This window comes from Balaenoptera borealis (assembly GCF_965194805.1).
Source record: "Balaenoptera borealis genome assembly, chromosome: 3".
In the NCBI taxonomy this organism is placed as follows: domain Eukaryota; kingdom Metazoa; phylum Chordata; class Mammalia; order Artiodactyla; family Balaenopteridae; genus Balaenoptera; species Balaenoptera borealis.
The window spans coordinates 147,743,886-147,762,895 of record NC_138866.1 but is presented as its reverse complement, the minus strand read 5'-3'; the positions used below and the strand labels follow the sequence as shown (position 1 = coordinate 147,762,895).

Genomic DNA, 19,010 nt, shown 5'->3' with positions numbered 1-19,010 from the left:
CCCTTATTTAAGTGTGAATGAAAAACAGAGAAACGAAAGTACTGATAATAAGGATGGGTTTCATAATTTAACCAGAGACAGTCATGAAAATCCTTAAGCAAATCATCAGCCTCAATCCAGCACTCATTGTACTTAATCCAGTTGACTCAATCATGGTTTATGAAGAAACAAGGCAACACTAACGTGTGAAAGGAGAGAACTTGTATCGCACAGAGTGGTGTTAGTGCTTATGACTTGCTCAGAGCACTCACTCACAAGTGCTCACACCCTGTTCTTTCTGTCTCATTAATATTAAAATAACCTATGTTTATCAGCTGTTTTTTTGTACTTTAGATAATTGTGAAAAGAAGAAAAACTTGGAAGAAATGGAATTACATTCAACTGAGAAATCTTCATGTGTTGAGCTTGATGAAGATGATTATGATATAGATTTTGTTCCACCTTCTCCAGAAGAAGGAAAGACTTCAGCCTCTTCATCCTCTTTAAAATGCTCTAGGTAAAATAGTTTATTAATTAATAAACATTGATTCTGGGGTAGCTGAAATAATTTAATTTAGTTATGTAGTATCATCTCAAAATTGATTAATTTCATGCTTCTGCACAATTTATTTTGTATCCAAATGAAAGCATCAAAAAGTCCCTATTTATTTACATTTTATTTAATTGTTGGTATTCTAAAGCTGTAAAGTTCCATTATGATTCATTACATGGGACCTCTAAACAGTTTTATGTAATTGATCTTGGCATGTGGAATATAGTCCTAAAGATACTATATTTCCAATCTCATGTACCTGAAATGACCCAAAACTAACACCTTATTTGTGAAGTGACTTAGTAAGTAATGTGTTCTTCTTCATCTTCTTTTTTTTTTTTAATTTTTTAAAAAATCCAAATAGAATTGACTATTGTATTTGTCATTCACTGAATTTTGGTAAATTAGTGACATGATTGTGGTTAAGTGGTAGTATTATGGGAAAAATAGAGTCCACATAGTTCATTAATAGCTGAAAATACTAATAGTCTTTGTTACCTCCATCCTCACCCCAGTCTAAATCACAGTTCAGTTGAGTGGTCTGGTATATACTCTGCTGTTAACCATATTTTGATGAGAAACAAATCCCTCTAGTATATCACCTGCAGGCAGGAAGGAGGTGTTTGCCTGCATAACCTAGTTTTCCCTAGGTTTTTGTTTTAACAGGTGGGTTGAGATGTTTAAAGGGGTGGGAAAGGTTGAAGCATGATTGCTGTTAGACAACAAAACAGAAAAACTGTAAGAGCTCCCCTCTTTCACCTCCCAATAGAAATTGAGACAGAATTGTAGAAGAAAAACTGAGCAAGAGTTCATATAGCATTCATCAACATTCTCTTTTAACAGGAGAAGTAGTTGAGGCCTAAGGAGGAGCAGGGGATTGTCTGGGGTGATAATTAACGGCAAATGGACTAAGATCCAGTGTAGGGTTATTTCCTGGGCCACACCATTCCCTGTTGACTGCCTGGCTTTTTTCTTTGTTTATTAAAAAAGTGTGTATTGCACAGATAACATTGTAACCACATTAACAGGATACTTACTGGTAGTTTTACAGTCCAACAAACCAAACATTTTCTGTATCCACATTAAGTTTTTTTATTTTTTTTTAATTGAAGTATAGTTGATTTACAATATTATGGTAGTTTCAGGTATATAGCATAGTGATTCAGTTTTGTTTTGTTTTTTTTTCAATTATATTCCATTATAGGTTGTTACAAGACATTGAGTATAATGCTTTGTGCTATACAGTAAATCCTTATTCCTTATCTATTTTGTGTCTGTACTCCTAATTTGTTCCTCCCCCATTCCCTAGCCACATTGTTTTGTTTCTTCTCTACGTGTGTATATGATTTTTACATTGCCATAATCAACATGTAGCTGTAATTTTTCAATCTGCTTTTCTTTTAACATTATTTTTTAAACATTTTCCATATTGCTACATAGTCATTATTTTTATTCCTTTTTATGGCTACATAATTTAATGAGTTGTCATACCATAATTTATTTTACCTAGATCTTCAGCAGTTGGAAAATGGTTGTTTCCAAGGTAAATTCTCTCTATATTTTTCCATTGCAACCTAGTATACATATTTGTATACATTATAAAACTAAAATAGAAGTTTCACAAATGATACTATATGTGCAGTGCACACAAATTTTCTGTTATATTTTATTTCATTTTAAAGTGCTGGTTGTGACTTCTGAATTAATTTCAGAGGTGTAATGGTCAGATAACATATGACAGAAAAGAGAACATGTTTTTGTAACTCCTGTATTCCTAAACCTCTTTAGCTGGGCCTCAAAATCCTCCATCTTCAGACCCCAAATTACCTTTACAGCTTTATCTCCAGTTATGCTCTTACAGTAACCCTAAGCTCAATAGCCTAATGAGACTTATAACATAGTTATTCATCATTCTTTGATTTAGTTAGGAGATTGCATTCCAAAATCCTGCTTTAGAAAAGTACAGTTGATTCCTGAATATCGAGTAAATAGAATTGTCTTTTTTATCTCTCCTTTGTAAGCTGTCACTTTCCCATACCCATCATTCAAGGTTTCCTCAAATCCTACCTTCTTGGCAAAGCCTTCTCAAGTTCCAGAAAGTGTTATCTTTCTTTGGATTGCCATAGTACCCTCTCTTTAATACTCCTTTAGTACTAATTTATTTTGTTACTTTTAAAGTATGTTTTATATCCAATCAGACTGACCATGTTTATATGTGTTAATATTGGGGCCAGGGTCTTCCCTGGTGGCACAGTGGTTAAGAATCCGCCTGCCAGTGCGGGGCACACGGGTTTGATCCCTTGTCCAGGAAGATCCCACCTGCCACGGAGCAGCTGAGCCCGTGCACCACAACTACTGAGCCTGTGCTCTAGAGCCCGTGAGCTACAGTTATTGAGTCCACGTACCACAACTACTGAAACCCACTTGCCTAGAGCCCGTGCTCTGCAACAAAAGAAGCCACCACAATGAGAAGCCCACGCACCGCAACGAAGAGCAGCCCCCACTAGCCACAACTAGAGAGGGCCCGCGCGCAGCAACGAAGACCCAATGCAGCCAGAAATAAATTATTAATAAATTAAATAATTTAAAAAAAATATTGGGGCCAGAAGATGGAAAACTTTGAGGGCCAGCTAAAGAGGTTTTAGAATAGAGGAGATAGAAAGACATGTTTCTCTTTTCTGTTACATAGCATCTGACCAGTTGTGGAAAATATTAGAGGAAAAAGTATGCATTTGGTCTAGTCTATACTGTGATCGGTTTAATATTTTTTAATTTGTAGTGTGTTGAAGGATCTCGACACCTCTGACAGCAAGGATGGTCTTAGCACATCAGAAGACTTGTCAAAATCTGAGAAAATGACTACACAGCAGCCTAATCAAGAAACCTGCACAAGCTATGATGGTACAAAAGTGTTTGGGACATAACACGTATTGTAACTGCTTACTTTTGAAAACAAAAGTAAGGTTGTATTCTTAACCTGTGACGGTATAGTACACGATGGCGAGCTCATAGTTCCTTTTCCTGTAACAGTGAATCATCCGTAATAACCAACCACCATGGGTTAACCATTGTTGCTCAAACAGCTCAGAAACCGAGAAACTTGTTTTCTCACAAGGTGACTTTCTAACAAGTAACATTTTCAAAATAGACAATGAATTATTTCTCCTACTGAACCAAAATTTTGCCTTCCTGTAACTTTAATCTTTGTGAGATAAGTCTGAAGCGCCTAGCGCTAAATAATGTTAGATCTTTTACCTCTTCTTTATAGGTACTGGTTTCTGGACCTTTCATCCTCCTGGTTCTCTGGGTTTGATTCTTGGTGTCCGCTTGAAGTTTAATACTTTTTGTTTGTTTGATTTGTCTCTAATTCATTTTTAAATTTTCTATTAAATATCTAGTATAAATAATCCAGTAGCACTACAAGGCTTTGAAAAACAGCTGCCTCCTTTCCCACTCCTGATTTCTACTTCCCAGAGGCTTTTTTAGGCTTGAGATTTGTGTCCTTCTATTCTGAAATTTTTTCTGGTATCATTCCTTTTTATTTTCTTTCTTTGTTTTTTCTTTTCTCTTTCACTCTTCCTGGAACTTTAATTATTGGGCTACTAGACCTCCATTAATTAACTTTTCTATTTTTCATCTCTTGCCTTTTTGCTTTCTGGGAGATTTCCTCAATTTTTAAATTAACTCTTTGATGGAATTTTTCATTTTCATCAAATTAATTTCCAAGAGCTGTGTTGTATTCTCTGAGTATTTCTGTAATGTTTTCTATTCTTGTTTGATGGGTGCTGTACTTATGGTGTGTGTGTGTGCATGCACACGCACATGTGTAGTGATCTCTGTGTGTTGTTCCTGTTTCCTCTGAATTTCTTTTTGTTTATTTTGGTCTCTGAGTTTATTGTTAGAGATGTTCCTGAAAAACCTGATGTTGTAGGCACTCTTCTAAGTGCCTTAATATTAACTAATTTAATCCTCACAATGATCCTTTAAGGTGGTTTCTGTTATCCTGTTTTACAAATAAGGAAACCCAAGTACAGGAGAGTTAAATAATTACTCATGGTCATAGAGTTAGACAGCAGCAGAGCTAGGATTTGAACCCAGCAGTCTTGAGGCTCTTGAGTTTACATTGATAGCCACTGCAGTATACTGTTTCTGCCTCATTAAGTTTCACTGGTAAAATGGTTAGTGAGGACGAGAGCAAGGACAGAGTCCCACAGAATGTCATTAGCGGCCTCCCTCTCAGCTGACATCAGTCCCTTCATCACCACTTCTTGTTCATCTTGTTACACGTCTGCCTTCAGACTGTGTTTCTCTCCCTTGTGCACGGGGATGCAAAAGACTCAGTCATATGACTCTAGAAGTTCAAGGTCTGAGGCAGCAAGAGGGAACAGGTGGGACATTGGCTGTAGAGTGATGCGGACCTAGTATACAAGCCTGCCTCTTCCCACTCCTGGCTGGGTGACTATGCCTAATTAATTAAGCTTCTTTGGACCTCAGTTTCTTGTTCTGTTAAATGAGGAAAATAGTGTCTGCCTTGCCCAGTAGTTGTCAGGATTCAAGGTAAAGTGCCCAGCACACTGTAGACCTTCAATAAATGGTAGCTATCATTATCTGCTAGTCTAGTAATCCTTTCAAAGAAGGAAATACGTTGAGATGGCTGGTTTATTTTTATGAACTCTTGCTAACTCTATAATTGTTTCCTCTTTTTCTTAGAGCTCACAAAGCAGCCATTTGATAACATGTTCTGGAATTTTGCCTTGAATTAACTTTAAGATCACCAGCCTGAAGCTTTTGGCATCCCTTTAGAATTTTTTTGAAAATTAGAACTATGTTTGCTGTCTTCACTCTTCCATCACCTCTCCTATTCACTAGATGCTGCATGCATCAGTGACATTTTCTTCGCAGGTTTCCTTTGTACTCTGAGGTGTAATCTGTCTAGGCGAAGAGGCCTGAGCTCCTTTCCAGTAGCTGTATCTCTCTGAGCCTGTCTTGGTTTTCATTTCCTTTGGACTGTTGTTTATGCTCCTCTCTCCAATCCAATGCCCATTCTCCTTGCAGAGAAAACAGATGTGAAACAGGAACCCAGCAAGTCCACTTTTACCATTTCATACTTCATGACCCTATTTACATCAGCCAAAACTAGTAAAAGTCCACACCCCCAGGTCATTTTCACAAAGACTCATGCGTCCCATCGTCTGTGTTATGTCCCCGCCACCACCCCTGTCTGTCCTCTTTTCCTCTCCTTCCTGCCCCTTAGACCCTTCAACCCACTGCCCTCAGTCAACAATTTCCCAGTAGCCTCATTCTCTTCTCTGATTGTCTTCTGAGAATACTGTTGCCTCCGCAGCCCACCTAAACTGTTTATTTCTCCTGCACACCTTAGGCCCCAGAGGTAGGTAGGCATCTTCCTTGCTTCCCATTGCTACCCTAACCCATTTTTTTTTTCTTTCCGTCATATAAAGCCACCCCTCCTTTGACATTATTTCTTAGTTACATAGCTGAAATTTAAAAGTGTGAAGTGGGCTGGCCAGATTCAGATGTCCAGACATTGTTATCAGGAATTTCTCTCTTTCACACCTGCCTTCTCTCTCTTCTCTTTCATCCCATCTCTCCATCTCAATCTCCCATTTCCTTCCATCTCTGTTTTCTGCTTTTCCTTGTGTTGGCCTCATTTTCAAGCTTGTGTTTTTCTCCGTGTGGCAGAGATGGCCACCAGCAGCCTGTCCAACTTGTTAAAGAGAGAGGTCCTCTTTTCCAGTCAGTCGAAAAACTCTTAGATCTAATTCTCATTGAGCTGCCTTACATCAGATGCCCACTGAGGACGTGGGAGTGGGGATGGGAGTAGTCTCCAAAAAGAAAGTCCAAGTGCTGTACTGTTAGGAAACACTGGTTGGCAGGCAAACCAGAGCAACAGGTGAGGTTCTTACCTGTCCATACTTTATGATGTACTTTGTATGGGCATGGTGAGATTTACACCTGAAGTTAGTAAAAAATCATAAACTTTTGTATCTTACAACAACTTTGGTTACCCTAAGAGAAATAATAAGAATTAACATGAAATGAAAGGATAACATAGTTATGAGCTCTTATGATCTAGAATAGAGACAGTATGACTTCAAATTGTTTCATAGGCAGATAATGGGAGAATATATGGTTGTTTCTAATCTCGTTTGTAAACTACTTCAAGTTTTACATGCATGGCTTTCAAATTTTTAAGTCTTTTTTATTGTTGACAAAAAATATTAACAACATAAATACTTTATAGCTAGACAGATAAGTTTACAGCAGCAACTTATTCGTGTGATGGACCATATCTGTAAATTAGTTGACACTATTCCTGATGACAAGCTGAAAACTTTGGATTGTGGGAACGAACTGCTCCAGCAGCGGGACATAAGGTATCTTGATTTTTCTCCTTCTGGAATATATCTGATTGTGTTTCCACCACCACTGTAAGTCACAAATGTATAGGGCAAGATTTCCAGGCATTCTGGCCAGGAAATTGAATAGGATAATTATCACTTTGTCTTTTTTTTTTTTTTTTTTTTAATTGGAATGTTGTTGATTTACAATGTTGTGTTAGTTTCAGGTATACAAAAAAAGTGATTCAGCTATACATGTACATATATCTATTCTTTTTCAGATTCTTTTCCCATATTGGTTATTACAGAGTATTGAGTAGAGTTCCCTGTGCTATATACACTGTGTCTTCAATTTATTACTTTTTCAAACTGTTCCTTTAACATTTGTATTCAAATTTTTTTTTTTTTTTAATTTTTATTATTTATTTATTATGTTTATTTTTGGCTGTGTTGGGTCTTCGTTTCTGTGTGAGGGCTTTCTCCAGTTGCGGCGAGTGGGGGCCACTCTTCATCGCGGTGCGCGGGCCTGTCACTATCGCGGCCTCTCTTGTTGCGGAGCAGAGGCTCCAGACGCTCAGGCTCAGTAGTTGTGGCTCACGGGCCCAGTTGCTCCGCGGCATGTGGGATCTTCCCAGACCAGGGCTCGAACCCGTGTCCCCTGCATTGGCAGGCAGATTCTCAACCACTGCGCCACCAGGGAAGCCCCTCAAATTTTTAAGATTGGAAAAAAGAGGATATATTTTGCCACAATTTGGCATGAAAACTAAAGATAAACTTGTGTGCCTACCATAGCTGACTACTTATAATTAATTTGATGTTCTGTGCTCTCTCTTCAGAAGGAAACTCCTAGCTGAAGCAGATTTTAATACGAGTGATGCCATTGTTCTTGGCTCATTGTGGAGATGCAGGCCTGATTCACTTGGTAGCTCTGTGGAGGATATGGCATCTGTTTCCCCACCTTGTGCATTTCCAAAGGGTGATTCCTGTCCTACAGGGAATTCTGTCAAGGAGTTCACTTTTCCAAACCTTTCCTCAAATTCCATTTCTACTGGGGAGTGTTTACTGACTCCTACTCCAGGAAAGACAGGATTCTCAGCCACCACCAAGAATCTCTTTGAAAGACCGTTATTCAATTCCCATTTACAGGAGTCCTTTGTAAGTAGCAACTGGGCTGAAACACCAAGGGTAGAAAAAAGAAATGAAAGTTCTTATTTCCCAGGAAATGTTCTCACAAGCACTGCTGTGAAAGATAAGAATAAACACACTACCTCTATGAATGACTTGGAAAGAGAAATCCAGGCTTCCTATGATATTGACAATTTTGACATAGATGACTTTGATGATGATGATGATGACTGGGAAAATGTGATGCATAATTTAGCAGCCAGCAAGTCTTCCACAGCTGCCTATCAACCTATTAAGGAAGGTCGGCCAGTTAAATCAGTATCAGAAAGAACTTCTTCTTCAGCCAAGACAGACTGTCTTCTGGCATCTACTGCTCAGAATAAAAACTTCTCAGAGTCAATTCAGAATTACACTGGTAAGTTTAAAATAAATTGCTGATATTTTATATGAAAACAAAACTGTCCAAAATAGGAATTGTATAAGAAAAACCATAGCAAATCATCATGGCCTGAAAACGACATTGTTTCTATGCAAATTTCTGCTGATAATATGAATGACAAATCACAATTTCAAAAGCAAGTTGCTCTTTTGTCTCTGTAGCAGCTGTAGTTTTATAAAATGTGTAATTATAACCTATTGTAGTAAAGCTCTAAAGTCATTACAAATGTGCTTTGCCTTTAAATTAACATTTTTTAGTCCCTAAAACAATAAAGCTCATGAGGGCCAAGTTTTTAATGATTATGGGGGATGGATAAAAAGCAAAGCTGAATTTATGTTAAAAATGTAATTGTGTGTATTTTTAGAATTCTGGATTGATGAGAACTGATCAGTTTATAAAGTAGAGAAACATGTTTTATGTCTTCAAATATTAAAATTTAGGCAGCCTAAGAAAGATAAGTCAGAAATTTCTTAAATCAGTCAAGTTATTTCTTTTGGTCTAGAATCATTTTAATTCGTTCAACAAATATTTATGGAGTGCCCACTGTGTGCCATGTTCTGTGCACAGGTCCTGGTAATAGATGAGTAATGAAGAGCTCCTGCCCTCTTGGAGCTCACAGTTTACTGAGAGAAGTTTTTGGAAGAGTGAAATTAGCCGTGGTAAAGGCTGCAGAGAAAACCCAAAATTAATTTTAAAACCTTACATCGACCCTATAAAGTTATCAAAAAGTGTTTTTTTTTTAACTGAAACAAGTTCATACGTGTAAGGTTTCGTAAAGTACAGTCCTCCCTGTTTTTGCCATTGATGACTTAATGTCACGGAGGTTGTTCTTACAGTTCCTCTGTTGACCTTTAAAATAACCATTAATGGATTTATTTTTGTGTCATGTTTGGGCGTGTCATACTTGGTGTTCGCAATTATCTTTGCGGTGGTTGAGTGCCGGGGTTGATGTAACCGCCAGGGCTGGCGTGAGCACCTCTTGTTCTCTGTGCGGAGCCAGAGTTGCAACAGCGAGGAGGCAGCATGGGGGCGGGCGCGAGAGATGCCATGGAAGAAGAACCAGAGGAAGTTGGGGTGATTCTGCGGTTTCAGACCCAGTGACTGGGAAAACCGTGGCACTGTTAACAGAAACAGGGAAGTCAGGAGGCAGGCAGATTTGGAGCAAAGCTGAGGAGGGCTGTTTTAAGGCTTGTTGAGCATGAAGTGTTGAGAAGTCATTCAGGTAGAAATGTCTGGCAGACAGTTGGAGGTGCGTGCAGGACTGGAACTTAGGAGGGCATCCATCAAATCTTAAGAAAGAGATCTAGGCGTTGTGTGCACACCAGTGATGTTTAAGGTCATAGGACTAGGCAAATTCAAAAAAAAAAAAAACAGTCTAAAGAGCCCAGTCCCAAGTGTCTGAAAGATTCCCAAATTTAAGGGGCAAGTGGAGGAAATGGAGCCAGGAAAGGGAATTTAAAGCAAGTAGAAAACCCATGATTATCTTGAAGGTCAAGAGAGAAGAAGGAGAGAATAAATAGTAGTGGTAGATGCTGCAGAAAAGTCAAGGAAAGACTTGAATTTGGCCCTTAGGAAGTCTCTGGTGGCTTTGACACTGCGCAGCGAGGAAACTCTGATAAACAGGTAAAGAAGGATGTGCTGCAGGGAAACATACACCAATGATGATGCAGGGCAAAGGGTTAAAATGCTGAAACTGATTTGTTACAGTAATGCCGATTTCTAACACTGATTATTTTCTTAGACAAGTCGGAGCAAAATTTAGCATCCAGAGATCTGAAACACGAGCGTTTCCAAAGTCTTAATTTTCCTCATACAAAAGAAATGATGAAGATTTTTCATAAAAAATTTGGCCTGCATAATTTTAGAACTAATCAGCTAGAGGCGATCAATGCTGCACTACTTGGTGAAGACTGTTTTATCTTAATGCCCACTGGTATGTATTTTTAGATATGAATTGGCAGGAATCCACTGGCAGATGTTAAATGAAAGCCCTTTAATAAAAATAAAAAGAACCTACACAGTATTTCTATCATTTAGGGACCTCTAAACCTCCCATGCCGTAGTTAGGAAAGTGTATCACCTCAATCCTCTATTCTAGTTGTTGATATGATAGCATTTATTGCCCTTTTAAGATTTTCAACTCAAAGCTCATTGTGTTGAATTGATCTAGGATTTTCCTTTGGGAATTTTTCTTTTTTCTAGTCGAAATTAGCCTGGAGCATGAACCAAAAAATTACTGTCAGAGACCACTACCATTTCTGGCAGTTTATTTGGTACAACCTAGTGTTGTATGGTGGTTAAAAATCATCAGCTTTGGAGCGATGCCCTAGGCTTAAAGCACAGCTCTGCCACTTATTAACAGTGTGGACTCGAGCAAGGCACTTCACTCCCTGAACCCCAGTCTCCTCGTGTGCGCAGTGGGGATAATACCAACGTGCCCACTTCACAGAATGTCTTGAGGATTAAGTGAAAAGCATTGAGTGTAGTTCTTTCTTGTCCTCAGTTTTGAAGAGATCTAGGACTTTTCATCATGCTATTAAAGTTTATAACAACTGTTCAATGATTTATAGTCATCTAAGTAAGAATATTAAATAAGCCATTAGGATAAGAGGCATGGGGACATTGTAAATCAACTATACTTCAATTGAAAAAAAAAAAGGCAGCAGCAGCATTGGGAGTTTGGAGTTTCATTATTCACATGTAGTCTTCCCTCTGCCTTTTACTCACCTTTGTTGTGACCTTCAGCAATTAGTTGTTGCCATCATCATTCAGTAATGTTGCCTGGGTATCTGAATTTTTTCAAACTGATTTTAAATTTTAGACAGTGTTGGTTTGTTTAATCAGCAGCATTCCATACTTCATTAACTTATTCAGACTGTGTCTTCTGATTTGACTCCAATTTGGTACTCCAAAACTGAAGCTGGAGAGGACCCTGGCATTGATCTCGTCCAGAGGTTTGAGGTGTTGGTTCAATGGTAGAATTCTCACCTCCCGCGTCCAGTGGTTTTCATGGTTTTCCATTATCCTCTAGGGTTTCAAGGGGGCATTTTTCAGGGTCTTTCTCAAGTAGACTTTTAAAGTAATTCTGTTGCATTTAAGTTTCCTGCCCTGATTCTTGCTTTTGCTATGATATGCACCTACATAAGATGTCCCAAGAGATCATTTTTACACATTTAAATTGACCAAATATTTTGGCTCATTCAAATACGGCATATTTTGGCACCATGGAGAATATCGCTTGGTGTCCTATTAGTTAATTACTTTAAATATTATATGTAATTTATATGGTAACTTTTGCCTTCATGCTCTCAAAGTAGAATCTGACAGATTTTGTTGTTGTTGTCATTTCTTTTAGGAGGCGGTAAAAGCTTGTGTTACCAGCTCCCTGCCTGTGTTTCTCCTGGGGTCACTATTGTCATTTCTCCCTTGAGATCACTTATAGTAGATCAAGTCCAAAAGCTGACTTCCTTGGATGTAAGTTAAAACACTACCAATTATAATAAAAATGCTAATAAAAACATAATTTAAAAACAATTATATTTCAGTACTCTGGGTAACCTTTTTCATTAAATAGTTCATGGATTATAAGAATAAAGCACGGCAGTTATATTAAGTTGTACATTTAAGAACAAGTCTTTGAGAATTCTGGTACAGATAACCTTCTGGAGTTCAGTCTGATTTTACTCTAGAAGAATGTATTTTGGTAAGAACTTTTAACCTGTATTTTACTGATGTAAATTTTTTTTTTCTAATATGGAAGGATTTCTTTTTTTACTCCTGTCAGATCAGCTTAGTTCTCTCTCACTCCCTTAATATCTTAAAATGCATACACATGTGCATGCCCACACACATATGTCCTTTTTCCTCCTGGCTGAGGTTAAGAAAGTGTATGAATGCAGTCTGTTAAATCCTACATACTGTGATCAAACAGAACTGTTTTCAGCGTTATGAACCACCACCCCTCAACAAGACCACTGGTTTGATTTTTCTTCCCAAGGATGTCTCAATACAGTGATGGAAGCTATTGTTCAGCCATTCATGATGTTATGGTCCTTTCATTGTTGTTATGCATTAAAACCCAAAAGATGCATTTACCTAAAAAAAAAAATGTGGTCATACATTAGGACTGGAACTTTCTGGATGCTGAATTCATATTTATCTTACTTACAGATATGAAAAGCTAAGGAAGTAAAGAAACGGGAAAAAAGAAAAGAAAAGGAAGTAAACAATGGGAAGAATATTTGACTTATGGTTAACAAGGGTTTTTTAAAAATATGTACTGATTACTTTTTATTATGTTGAGATTCTCTTTCCTTTGACAGGTGTGATATGTGACTTGTAAAATATTTATGAAACCTACGGATAAATGTAATCTTGAGTCAGATGAATGGGTAAAATTTAAATTGTTTACTACTTTTATGCTTAGATTCCGGCTACATATCTGACAGGTGATAAGACTGACTCAGAAGCTACAAGTATTTACCTCCAGTTATCAAAAAAAGACCCGATTATAAAACTTCTTTATGTTACTCCAGAGAAGGTTTGTATTTATATCATTATTTTAAAATACTATATTAAAGCTGTTTTAGAAAAACAACCCAGTTCTCCCTGCTGAGTAAGGAAAAACCCGATCTTTCCCTTCTGTGTTTCTCTCCTTTACTACTCACATAGAATATTTCACTTCTAGTCACCAAATGTATGGAGGTTTTTCCTTACATCAAGCGGTTCTCTGTCAACTATCCAGAGATAGTGTCAGGTCCCACAGGTTAAGGGCTCAGTCCCACAAGATTCTTACCACTCTGCTTCAGGGCCCAATCCACAGGGTACCCGCAACTTCTGTCTGACTTGGCTACAAATCAGAGGTTCCCGTGACCTCCTCCTGCTTGAATTCAGTGACTTGCAAGAGCAGCTCACAGAACTCAGGGAGACACTTACTTACATTTACCAGTTTATTAAAGGCTATGGTAAAGGACACAGATAAACAGTCAGATGAAAAGATACACAGGGCAAGGTCTGGGAGGGTCCTGAGCACAGGAGCTTCTGTCCCTGTGGAGTTGGGGTGCATCAGCCTCCAGTACGTGGATGTGTTTGCCAACCTAGAACCTCTCTGAACCCCATACTTTTGGGATTTTATGGAGGCTTCCTCACGTAGGCATGAACAATTATTGACTCCACTTCTAGACTGACTCCCTTCTCTGGTGGATGGGGGTCGGACTGAAAATTCCAAGTTTCTAATCATGGCTTGGTCTTTCTGGTGACCAGCCCCCACCCAGGAGCCCACCCACAGTTGCCTCAAGAGGACAAAAGATGCTCCTAGTGCTCTTTTTTTTTGGCTGCATTGGGTCTTTGTTGCTGCGCGTGGGCTTTCTCTAGTTGTGGCAAGCGGGGGCTACTCTTTGTTGCCGTGTGCTGGCTTCTCTTGTTGCGGAGCACAGGCTCTAGAGCGCAGGCTCAGTAGTTGTGGCTCACGGGCTCAGTTGCTCCGTGGCACGTGGGATCTTCCCAGACCAGGGCTCGAACCCGTGTCCCCTGCATTGGCAGGCGGATTCTTAACCACTGCGCCACCGGGGGAGTCCCGCTCGTACTGCTTTATCACTTAAGAATTTACAGGAATTCCAGGAACCCTGTGCCCAGGAACTGGGAGCAGAGACCAGTGTATCTTTTCTATTATCTCATAAAAGCCCATTACAATATGTATATTTAAAATTTTTTGACATAATTTCTGATGTACAGTTTAGTGCAAGAATTCCTGTATAACTTTCACCAGGAAACCCCAAATGGTAACATTTTACTGTAGTTGCTCTATCATTCTCTCTCTCTCTTTTTCCCTCGAACATTTGAGAGTAAGTTGCAGACATATCTTTTTAACCCTAAATACTTCACTGTACATCTCCTAAAAACAAGGAATTCTCTTGCATAACCTCAGTACAGTTATCAAAATTAGAAAATATTCATTGATGCAGTACTATTACTTTATCTGTAAACCTTATTCCAGTTTCACTAGTTGTCCCAATAATATCCTTTCTAGCAAAAGAAAATCCTAGATTATGCATTGCATTCTGTCTTTCATGATTTTGACAGTTTTGAAGAGTGAAGGCCAGTTGTTTTGAGGACTGTTCCTCAGTTTATGTTTCCTCCTGATTAGATTTGTATTCGTCATTTTTGAGGGGAATATCACAGAAGTGGTGATATGTTCTCAGTGTATCCTATCAGGAGGCATTTGGTGTTGATTCATCCTATAATATTACTGGTGATGTTAGTTAACTTCGATCATTTGGTTAAGGTGTTGTCTGCCAGACTTCCACTGAAAAATTATTCTCTTTTTTGTGATTATTAATTACAAAAATAAATGTAATTTTTTTTTTGTAATTGTAGGTATCCTGTTGTGGAATACTCTTGAGACTATGTAAATATCCTATTACTCATCAGACTTTGACCCAAGAGTTTTATCATCCATTGACGATTCCCCATTAGTTATTATTGTAGTGGGTGCCAAATGATGATTTTTTTCTAATTTAGTTGGCATTCTGCTGTAAGGACAGGCTTTTCCCTTTACCCACATATTTATTTGTATCAATATGAAATCATGGATTCTTAATTTATTCAGTAGGTTATAATAATTACTATTATGTATTTTGATGTTCTAATTGTCCTAGGTTTGGCCAGTGGGAAAGCTCCATCAGACTGGCTTCTGTGACCTTTTGACATGTCTATCAAGACGTGGGTGCCAGAGATGGTCATTGCTACTGGCATGTCATTGCTTCCAGGCCCAGTTATGGACAGAGCTACAAAATATAAATATATGTACATATATATATGTATATATGTACATATATACGTATATATTTCCCCCAGACAACACACACACGTAACACATGTCTCTAACCCTGCTACCACTGTAAACATGTGGTGGCTCGCAAATACACTGAGGCAGAAAAATTCTTTTAGAGCCACTGACCTAATACAAAACTGTTTGCTAAATGTGGGTAAACATTCTAAAATGCCTCATTTGCTATTTCCTATTACTTCTAATTCTATTCGTAGATCGAAATCAGAACCAATTTTATGTGGAGGTTTTAATACAACTTAAGTCGTAGTGGAACTTAAAGACAACCAAATCCTTAAGGTGATATGTTTAAGTATTTTTAAATGTCTGATTAATGCATTTCTGGTCTAGGTCTGTGCAAGTAACAGACTGATTTCTACTCTGGAGAATCTGTATGAGAGGAAGCTCTTGGCACGTTTTGTTATTGACGAAGCACATTGTGTCAGTCAGGTAAATACTGTTCTCTATGTCTTGAGGTACCAATAAATTGTACTACCAACAGTATATATATTTTCAGAGCCAAGAGAAAAAATATTGAGTGAATTATTCCGCTATTTCACTGAAGAATAAGGTGGTTCTTAATATAGTGAGCAGTGTTTGCTTTATATAAGGAAGATCCAAATAGCCTGAAAAGCAGTATTTTGTTTTTTTCCAACTAGTGGGGACATGATTTTCGTCCAGATTACAAAAGAATGAATATGCTTCGCCAGAAGTTTCCCTCTGTTCCAATGATGGCTCTTACTGCCACAGCTAATCCCAGGGTACAGAAGGACATCCTCACTCAGCTGAAGATTCTCAGACCTCAGGTGTAAGTTGTCGAAAGTTATTAATTTTAAAACCCTGGGGCAGTGGTTCCCAGATTGCTGCACATTAGAATCATCTATGGAGTCTTAAAAAAATCCCAATGCCCAGGTTGTACCCAATGCCAATGATATCAGAATGTGGGGGGCTGGGAGCCAGTATGGTTTGTTTTTTGTTTTTTGTTTTTTTGGCTGCATTGGGTCTTCATTGCTGCGTGCAGGCTTTCTCTGGTTGCGGCAAGCGGGGGTACTCTTCGTTGTGGTGTGTGGGCTTCTCATTGCAGTGGCTTCTCTTGTTGCAGAGCACGGGCTCTAGGCATGCGGGCTTCAGTAGTTGTGGCGCGTGGGCTCAGTAGTTGTGGCTCGCGGGCTCTAGAGCTCAGGCTCAGTAGTTGTGGTGCACAGGCTTATTTGCTCCGTGGCATGTGGGATCTTCCCGGACCAGGGCTCAAACCATTGTCCCCTGCATTGGCAGGTGGATTCTTAACCACTATACCACCAGGGAAGTTCCAGCCAGTATGTTTTTTAAATTCCCAAGTGACTCCAATGTGCAGCAAAATTTGGGAGCCAGGACCCTGGGGCTTTTCTTCGCTCACTGAAATTAAAACTCTATCCCAGTACCTGTTTTGGAAATAGGGATAAAGTGCATGCCATACCTGTTAAATCCTAGGATAGTCCCAGTAATAAACTAGCTTTTATTTATCCAGTTTTGGCTCCCGTATATCCTAGAGTATACATGATGAAATGAACAGATGAACCTGCTTTGTCATTTTCCTCTGACGTCCCAGCTATATCCAGGATGTTGAAAACAGTCCAGAAACTATGTATACAGCTTTTTTAACTTTGTTTTCATCTGAACAGCAAAGTGCTTCTTATTGCCACCAAATCCATAATTATTCAATAGCAAAAACTACTATAAAAAATGTCCCCAATATAGGTTGCACTGAATTATTTTGTGCCTCTGTATGACTTTGTAGAGACAGGTACATTCTCTGACGGGTTAATTTACTCAGCGAATATTTACTTAACAGCTGTTGTCTACCAAGGTTAAAATATTTTTTCCTTCTAATTTATTAGTGGGTGCTTTAAGGAATGGAATGCTTTGAGGAATGGAATTAGTGGGTGTTTTAAGGTCTGAAGGAATAATGACTAATGTATTGGGGTGAATTTTTAAAGCTTTGTTAATTTGGAAACAAAGAGAATAAGCTGGCTCTGTAAATATTATAACCAGTAAGAACAATAACAGCATCGCAGTGGGTAATGAGAAGAACTCTAAGTGCCATATGAGGGGACATGAGGGGGTTTGAGATTAAGATAGCTTCAGAGGCCTTTGCAGATTAAACTGGCATTCTTAAGCCCAAGGATTTTAGAGTCCTCAGAATTTTGTGCGTGTAATCAAAAAAATTGGAATGCAAATTTTTTTTTTTTGGCTGTGTCGGGCCTTCGTTGCTGTGTGCGGGCTTTCTCTAGTTGTGGCGAGTGGAGGCCACTCTTTGTTGCAGTGCATGGGCTTCTCATTGTGGTGGCTTCTCTTGTTGCGGAGCACGGGCTCTAGGTGCACAGGCTTCAGTAGCTGTGACACGTGGGTTCAGTGGTTGTGGCTTGCGGGCTCTAGAGTGCAGGCTCAGTAGTTGTGGCACATGGGCTTAGTTGCTCCGTGGCATGTGGGATCTTCCTGGACCAGGGCTCAAACTTGTGTCCCCTGCATTGGCAGGCGGATTTTTAACCACTGCGCCACCAGGGAAGCCCCAGAATGCAAAAATTTTAATTTAATCTTACTTGCAGAGGAGTGTTTGTATAAAATTTGGGGGGAAAAGATATTTTCTTCCATAATTGATTTACATTACAACATTATATTTAAGGTGTCTTCAGGTTCTAGTGAAGAACCCACGTGCTAGAAATTTGCTTCTACAAGTACTCCATTGATCTATAAAAGCTTTTTTTTAAATAAGCAGTGTTTTTAGCTTTTTTCCATCAGTTTATGCCAGATGCAATCTACTATTCTTTTAGATCAGTAATATTAATTACCAAATGCCCATAGTTAAAAGAAGTGATATAAATTCAATTCACCTTTTGAATAACCTTTTGAAAGTGTAGAATTTGTCATTTTTGTTTGAGTAAACATTGCACATACAGGTTTAATATCTTTTCCTAGTAATGTGCGGGGGAGGTCTGCTTGGAAAAGTAATAGATTGTACATTTCCTGAGTCTAGCATGTGGTGCCCTGTGCATATTTGGCACTCAGTAAGAATGAATAAATGAAACATATGGAGGAACTTTGGTAAATGTGGGTAAAATATGAAAATTTGGGCAGGTCTGTTGACTCAATATATTTGGTGCTTCTATATTTGGGAGAATTTAAATCCCTAAGTGGAAGTAAAAGATTTTAACAAACACTTTCTGTTACATTTTTTTCCTGATCTTCTTTTCTGCCCATAGGCCTCTTGTTTGGATTAAATTTCCCAAATGCTGCTATGTCATGGCCCTGGTGAAGGCATGTGCCCCTAGGGTTGAAGCCATGGCCCCCATGCTTCTCTCCTACTGCCAGTCTGTGATAATAGTCTTCATCTTCGGGAAATATGAGGATGGAAATAAATAAAATGGATTGACTTTATTCCTTTTCCTTAGGGCCTTAAAATACGAACTGAGAAAGAGAAAAGAGATAGACATTTAGACAGTAAATACAACAATAATACTATAATACAACAATAATAGCTAACACTTACATACCTAGCCTATACAATGTGCCAGGCACTGTTCTTGGCATTTTATGTGTATGACTTATTTATCCACACAAAAGTCTTATGAGGTCAGTACTCCTATTTCCCTCACTTTATGGATGAGGAAACTGAAACACAGAGAAATTAAACAGCTTAAACAAAGTCATACACCTAGCAAGTATTGGAGTGAGAACTTAAACCCAAACAGT

General features: G+C 38.6%; 1 protein-coding gene across 18 annotated transcripts in view; it reads left to right on the top strand.

Annotated features, from left to right (window-relative positions):
• Window positions 1-19,010, top strand: part of BLM (BLM RecQ like helicase) — a 103,557-nt gene that overhangs the window by 31,091 nt on the left and 53,456 nt on the right. For all 18 annotated transcript variants that reach the window (XM_082388254.1, XM_082388258.1, XM_082388252.1 and 15 more), the window contains 9 exons: window positions 334-496; window positions 3,312-3,433; window positions 6,795-6,927; window positions 7,728-8,431; window positions 10,197-10,388; window positions 11,811-11,929; window positions 12,882-12,995; window positions 15,633-15,731; window positions 15,941-16,089. In XM_082388254.1, the coding sequence (XP_082244380.1) occupies window positions 334-496; window positions 3,312-3,433; window positions 6,795-6,927; window positions 7,728-8,431; window positions 10,197-10,388; window positions 11,811-11,929; window positions 12,882-12,995; window positions 15,633-15,731; window positions 15,941-16,089 (1,795 nt within the window). The remainder of the gene's footprint in view (window positions 1-333; window positions 497-3,311; window positions 3,434-6,794; window positions 6,928-7,727; window positions 8,432-10,196; window positions 10,389-11,810; window positions 11,930-12,881; window positions 12,996-15,632; window positions 15,732-15,940; window positions 16,090-19,010) is intronic.